This window comes from Musca vetustissima, unplaced genomic scaffold, assembly GCF_032173495.1.
Source record: "Musca vetustissima isolate MV318-11 ecotype Yass unplaced genomic scaffold, APGP_CSIRO_Mvet_v1 utg113123, whole genome shotgun sequence".
Taxonomy (NCBI): domain Eukaryota; kingdom Metazoa; phylum Arthropoda; class Insecta; order Diptera; family Muscidae; genus Musca; species Musca vetustissima.
Window position 1 is genome coordinate 1 of NW_026881091.1, and position 7801 is coordinate 7801.

Here is a 7801-nt window from a genome sequence, read left to right on the forward strand (position 1 = left end):
TTTTGTAAAGATATCGGTTCAACGAGTCCATCATACCATTCACAAATAATTGTGTAAGGGAATGATGTGTGAGTGAGTTACCAGAAAAAAAAGAAAAAAAAACAGTAAGGAAAGTAGTAAAGTCGGACGGAGCCGACTATATGATACCCTTCACCACTTTCAGTATATTCAACAGATGAATCCTAACATCGCATTTTTAAAGGACCAGTAAAATGATATTGGATCCATAAATATGACATTCTGCAATTCATTACGCTGTACCAAATTTCGTGCAATCCTATAGATATTAAGGGACTTTGGAACAATATTTACCTTAAATCGGACGAAAATATATATGGGAGCTATATCTAAATCTGAACCGATTCTCACGAAACTTAAAATGCATCATGGAGGAAAATTGGAGGGTACCCTTATATGGGGGCTACCCAAAAATATGGACATATATTCATAATTTTTTGTGGAGAGATTTGGTACCTATTAAGAACACAAAATACTAAATTACAGCCAATTCGGTGGAAAAATACAACCAAAACTATCAAAATACTGAAAATTAGGAGGTACCGTTATATGGGGCCTACCAGAAAAAGTGGACATATACTTATAATTTTTTGTGGAGACATTTTGTACCCAATAATAACCAATGTACCAAATTTCAGCGAATTCGGCTAAAAAACGCGCTCTAGAACCCCAAAATACCGAAATTTGGCGGGTACTCTTATATGGGAGCTATGCCTAAACGTGGACCATCTTCGAACTTGACCTGCCTGCAGACAAAAGACAACCCTATGCAAAATTTCAGCACCTTATCTCAATTCCTTCAGAAGATAGCGTGATTACAACAGACGGACGGACGGACATGGTTGATCGACTTAGAATTTACCCTGATAAAGAATATATATACTTTATAGGGTCGGAAATGATTAATTCGATGAGTTACAAACGGAATGACAAAATTAATATATCCTCCATACTATGGTGGAGGGTATAAAAATCTAAAAAGTGGAGAAGAGGAAATGATGGGCTTGAGTACACCATCAAAAATTTCAAAAATCCGAGTACATACGACAATATAATTGGTATCGATTTAAAGGTTAACCACGCCTCTTGGATATACTATAAACTCCTGGGGTCTATGTCCTTCAGGGATAAATATATACGCTATAAAATACAAATTTTGTAATTTTTCACACAAAAGTCTGGGCCCATTTGACGCACTAAATATTGACCGATCTTTATCAAAACAGGCATACATACTGTTTGGCCAGATCTCCTTCTCCATGTTTGGACCATAATTGCGGCTTCTGGAGCGACCAGAAAATCAGACAAAAACCAAGTTTTTGGTCGATTTCATCCCCTAAATATTAACCGATCTTTAACAAAAACAATAGGGGTCTTCATTGGCCAGAACCCATCCTACATGCAAAATTTCGTGAAGATTGGTCCATAACTGTGGCCTGTATCGTGTTTACAATTTATAATGGACAGACGGACGGACACACATGTCTAGATCGACTCAGCTAGTCGAGATATGACGATCGGTATACTTAAAGGTGGGTCTAGGACCAATATTTCGCTGCGTTACAAACGTTTGGGGTGCACAAATATACCCTGACAACATAGTTGTCTAGGGTATAAATATATACATACATAATCTAAACACCACGATAAATCAAATGATATCAAAATCACACAAGTCTGTGTAGCGGTTTCTAAATTACAGCGACAACAAAACAAGATATTGAGGAAAATTATTTATTTTTGGTTCGAAGAAATAATGTCATCATATTAATTTTTTTCATTTTATACAATAAATTTCAGAAAAAAATATTTCAAATAAAAATAATCTCCTTGCGGTTTATAGCAATACATTTCCGATAAATCTTGGGGTTTTATAAATAGCAATAAATATTAAAACCAAACTATACTCTGAAATAGACATTTTAAATTGCGTTTAAATCGAATAATTCTCAAAATCATTTGATGCGTTTGTGGTTATCAGGAAGAACTGAAGTTTATCTTCCAATCCATGTATATTTTGGGAAATTTCATCTGACGGCTAATATGTACTACATGTTGCATTGAAGTACCCGAAAACTCGTAAAACGCTAATAATTTCCGAAAAGTCCATATGTCTTTAACGTGCATCCGATTTCGGTGTGCACCCTAAAAGAATATATCGATCTATACCTATTTCAATGTGGTCCATTACGATGGATTTTCACGAAGAAGATTTTATTTCAACCGAAACGTAAAATTCCTTACTGATCACGGGTACCCATATCATTACTCTGAAGCTGTGCATACTACATACACAATATATATATATATATATATATATATAAAATTACTCAGATTCGTGGCTACAATAACCTTAAAGCTAAAAGTAAAATTCAAAAAACACTCCAAACCAAGCTTCAAAATTTCAGCATAATTTAAAGGTAGATGCAGTTAAAATTTTGAAAGTTTTACTTTGACACGAAGACCGTGATTTGAGTGGCTTAGTCACAAATCGATAGAGAACATAAAAAAGCGGTTCATCCAACCTGTTTTTTGAGTTTTTATCTATTCTGAGACTTTTAGTAAAAGTTTATGGCGAACATTTTTGTAAAATATTCGGACCTGCCGTTACCGCCTTTTTAATGAGTTTTCAATCATTGCTAGAAAATGTAACGAAAAGACCCCCTCAGCACGTTGATTCTAGTCCGAATATTTTCAAACCTCTTTGAATTGGGGGAATATTAAAATTTTATTATGTCAGCATTATCACGGAAAGTCATATTCTCAAAGGTTGATATTTTTTGTTGATCATTTACAACTTCACAGCACAACTGCTTCACTATAAATACGATAGCAACATGTATCTGATATCTACAAACTACCACAAATATGCCAGCTTTGTAATATGCTGACTATAAAATAAATATAAATGGAGTAAAAATATTTAATAGAAGTTTCCAGGTAACAAACTGGCAGTGAAGTGCCTTAAACGCTTAACATTCTTTTTCTGCGTTACGATATCATAACATCTGAGGACCTGTCAATATTAAGCGTGTCAGGAGGATCAAGACTTTTACGTGAAAATTAAAATAAAACTTATTATGGCGTATATTTTCACACTGGGTAGATATATTCCGTAATAGTTGGAAGTATATCTAAGAGGGTCTATATATAATGATATTTTCACTTTCAAATGTCGGGTCGCATTATAATTCATTCGGTCGTACTTAACAATATTTTATATATTTATAAGTAAACTAGCAAAGTGCCCGCTACTTCGTATGCGGAAAGGGAAAAAAATATTTCATATGGAAATCGTAAATGCTGTATAATTTGTTGTATTATAGTTCTGAATTCCACCTCTATTTCTACATCAAATATTAAGTGTATTACCATTTAGTACTCTTCAAACACATAAACACTATATATTTCTTTATTTTATTACACAGATTAAAAATAGATCAGATTATAGCAAATACGTACAGGTTCAACATTTAGTTTCATTTCCAATAATAACCTTAAGTGCATATTTAAGGATCCCAGCTCAATCCGTTCACCAACACCCAAATTGTATCAAATTTAGTATCATTTATTACTTTTCGTAGACGAGATAGTACGAGTTTCTAAAACTTCTTAATTTCACACTCCAAAACTATTTTTAATGACAAATTTCAGGATCTCAGCTCTATTCGTTCACATAGAACCAAATTGTGCCATATTTAGTACTTTTCGTACTTATGAGTTCGAATTTCCAACACTGTCTCAATCCTCTACTCTAACGTAATTTTATTTTTAAATATACGTTTTCCATCTCTATCCTTTACTCAAATCTAAACTTAGTACCATTTAGTATACATAATTACGCATTTTTAAAACTATCTCCATGTCTCATCCTACAATCTAATCCTTAATTTTAATTCCAAATTTTATGATTCCTGCTCACACAAAACGAATTGTACCATATTTAGTACTATTTAGTGCTTCTCGTATCCATAAGTACGTATTTCCAATACTACCTTAATTCTGTAATCTTTCATTCCAAATTTAAGTATTCCATCTCTATCCGTTCATTCAAATCTAAATTGTACCAAATTTAGTACCATTTAGTACACGTATTACGAATTTTCAAAACTACCGACATATCTCAATTCTGCACTCAAACTGTTATATTAATTCAAAATTTCAGGATCTCAGTTCACATCCGTTCACACAAAAACAATTTGTAAATCATTTGGTACCAGTTAGTAATTTTTTTCTACACTCCAACAGTAATTTTAATTCGCAAATTCTGGAGTCCAGCTCTGTCCGTTCACACATAATTAAGTTGTACCAAATATAGTACCATTTAGTACACATAAGTACTATGCTTCCATATCTCAATTCTATATTCCAACAGCAACCATTATTCCAAATTTTAGGTTTACAGATCTCTTCATTCCCCCAGATCCAAATTGTACCAAATTTAGTTCTGTTTAGTACTTTTCGTACACATAAATACGAATTTCCAAAGATGTGTCTATAGCTCAACCTTCAAAAGTAATCTTAATTCCAAATTTCAGGGTTGCAGCTCTATCCTTTCAAGCTAAATCCAAATTGTACTAAATATAGTACCATATAGAACTTTTCGTACCAGTAACTACGAATTTCTTAAACTACCTCAATCCTACACTCCAACAGTCATTTTAATTCTCAATTTGAAGACTCCAGCTCTATCCGTTCACTGAAATCCAACTTTCACCAAATTTAGTACCACTTAGTGCTTTTCGTACACATAAGTACGATTTTTTAAAGCTACTTCAATCCTGTACTACAATAGTATTCCTAATTCCGATTTTCAGTCTTTCATCTCTATACACTCATTTAAACGCAAATAGTACTAAATTTAGTACCATTTTGTAACTTTTATATATATTTATATATACATACACAATTGGAACTAAATTTAGTAAAGTTTAGTACTTTTCGTACACTTTTAGGTCGAATTTTCAAAAACTCTTTTGTTCATCATTCTAACTTTCCATTAGTGACCCACATTCAAAATTTCAGAATTCTAGCTCTTCCCGTTCGCCTAATACAAAGGGTACCATATTTTAGTACTTTTCGTACCCTTCAAGTTCGAATTTCCAAAAACTCAGCCTTATCTCACGCCTACACACCAACTCAAAATTTCAAGCTTCTAGCTTTAGCCGTTTCGTCTGGGCGATGATCTGTCAGTCACTCACTCACTTAACACTAAGCTCTTTTATATATATAGATGCAATTGTACGTTTTATACACATACTATTGTCATCTATTTTCAATTTCAAAATCTGGTCGCCTCATATATGCCCATGTGTCCAACGCAATTTGGCATTACAGATTTCTGGTGAATAACGAACATCTTCTTCAAAACTTATAAATGTGGTTTAATTTGTTTAATTTGTTCTTTTCAATATGTTTTAAAACGTACCACAATATGGATGGTATACAAATTTCGACCTGACCTAACATTTCAACTTGTGTTTGATTATCTTTAATTTTCGATTTCCCATGAAGTATAAACAATATTTTATTTTAGTCAACTTCGTTTAAATTTTATTTATTTTTCTCTTTCTCTCCAACAGCAACAACTTCTCATTCTATTCAATTCTCGTTGACTGTGACTTCTAATTAACAGCCTACAACGCTATCTAATGCAAACGAAAAGAAAAAAATGTCTGTGTGAAGGTGTTGCTTCCGCTTATCGAATACAAAAAAAAAACATTTCTGCAAAACACTAAACCGTTTAGATAGGGTCCGCAAAAGGTTAATGGACAAGCCACAGAACAGCATCAGCTATAAGATTTCCAAATGTGAGAAGAGTACAAATGGCCACACAGCGAAGATCACGTTTGAATTGCGGTGGCAAATGCCAATTAATATAAAAAGAAGAGCATGGCCAAAAGATGCATTTATTTGTGGCAAAACCATAGCTGCTGGTCAAACAAACAGACAAACGAAAACCAAAAATTCATAATTCATCATGAACAAATATATCGTAAGTAAACAAGAGTAAAAAACAAAAAAAAAAAAAAGAGTACCGAGTGATTTGATGTGGGCGAAAGAACACAAGAAAAATGTGGCTAAACCAAAAGCCAAAGTAATGGAATTGACTTTGCGTACATTTTCCGGATGCAAATGCATACCAATAACCATGTGAACATAGTTTCGCCCACCAAATGCTTGGAATTGGTTCACAGGAAATGATGTTAAACGAATATTTGATTTCATTTTCATATCTCTGTTGTTTTTCTTCATCTTTCTATTGCAGTGCTTTGCTATCGTTTTGTTGGCTGCCATTACATCTGGTAGCTGTAATGGCTATGGCAATTTGGCCAATCTTGCTTTGAGTTCCTATGGCGGAGCCGCACAATCGGCTCCAGCCGGTGATGCTGGCGGTTACGGCTTCTCAGGCGGATATGCTGCCCCTGCTCCCAGCTATGGTGGTGCAGCCGCCTCAGGATACAACAGCTATTCTGCCCCCAAAGCCTATGCCCCAAAATACTCCTTCCAACCCGCATACGCCACTGAATTGTATCCCGGACAGAATGGCTACAAACAATACAATTCGCATGCCAGCTACAGCCAAGTAGCTTTGCCTGTTGTACAAGACGCCCCATTGGCTAAATTGTACTCCTCGGCTTCCAAGTCTTATGGCGGTTATGGCAGTAGCCCATCTTATGGCGGTAGCTCATCCTATGGTGGTAGCCAAGCTGCCTACTAAACAAAAGCACGCACATAAAGAAGCGGAGTTCCTGTAAATAATAGTCTGAAATATTAGTGTTTAGTAATTTAAAAAAACTTTTTTCCAAATCCAGTTTTCGAAAAAGAAATTCTAAATTTTATTTTCAAAATTATTTTTTTTTTCAAATTCCTTGCTGCAAATTGCACACCTTTAGAGTTGTTAGTAATCCAAAAAACCATTTTGGCTTAATTTATTTTTGCTTTTTTTGATTTAAATCTCAATTTTGTTGATAAAAATTCAAAATTATTTATTAGTATTATTGTTGTTATGAAATTATTTTTTTTTTTTTTACAATTTTACGTGCGTCTTAAAGAACAAAGTGCATAAAAGAAAATTTCATAAAAAACAATTTTGAATACCCAATCTAGAAAAAAAGAAAAAAATATAAACCCAAACAATTTTTAATACAAAAAAAAGTGTTTTTAATGATATGACCGTTTAAACGCGTTCTTGGTTCATTGGCAAATGGTGTTGAATAAGTGTTCCGTCAGCAGAATGATAAATGTCAACATTTGGTTTTGTGTGCCGAAAATGCATTTCCCCGTTTACACAACAAAAGAACAGAACAAGTAAGAAATAGCCGAAAGCAACAAAAAATAGCAACAGAAACGATTAATGTTATGGGGGTTATCAGCACAAATGACGGACAGTTGCATTGACATGTTGTAGTTGTGCTAATTTTTATTACTCGTATGCTATTGGCATTGTTGGTGTTGTTGTTTGTGTGTCGTGAAGAACAGAAACAGATACAAACCAGTGAACGGAGCAGTATAGTCGGACGGGGCCGACCATACGATACCCTACACAACTACCACGGAACTCTAACTTTCTTGCTTATAAATCAAAAAACACAAAAATTCAAGTTTGTGGTCCATTTAATCCCAAAATTTCTATCTGATCATCACCGAAAATGATAGGCGTTCCCTTAACAAATAACTGGAACCTAATGGAATATTTTGAAGCGATGAGGGCTATATTTCCGCCCTCTAGTGTGGTAATGTGTTACTAAATAATATATAGAAATACCTAAGCACAATATTT

The 7801-nt window shown here is 33.9% G+C and overlaps 1 protein-coding gene across 1 annotated transcript; it reads left to right on the forward strand.

Moving 5' to 3' along the window:
* Positions 1-5998: 5998 nt before the first annotated feature.
* Positions 5999-6739, forward strand: LOC133327160 (chorion protein S19). Its single transcript, XM_061535728.1, has 2 exons — positions 5999-6013; positions 6287-6739. Exons 1-2 carry the CDS (start codon positions 5999-6001, stop codon positions 6737-6739), a joined length of 468 nt encoding a protein of 155 aa, XP_061391712.1.
* Positions 6740-7801: the final 1062 nt, after the last annotated feature.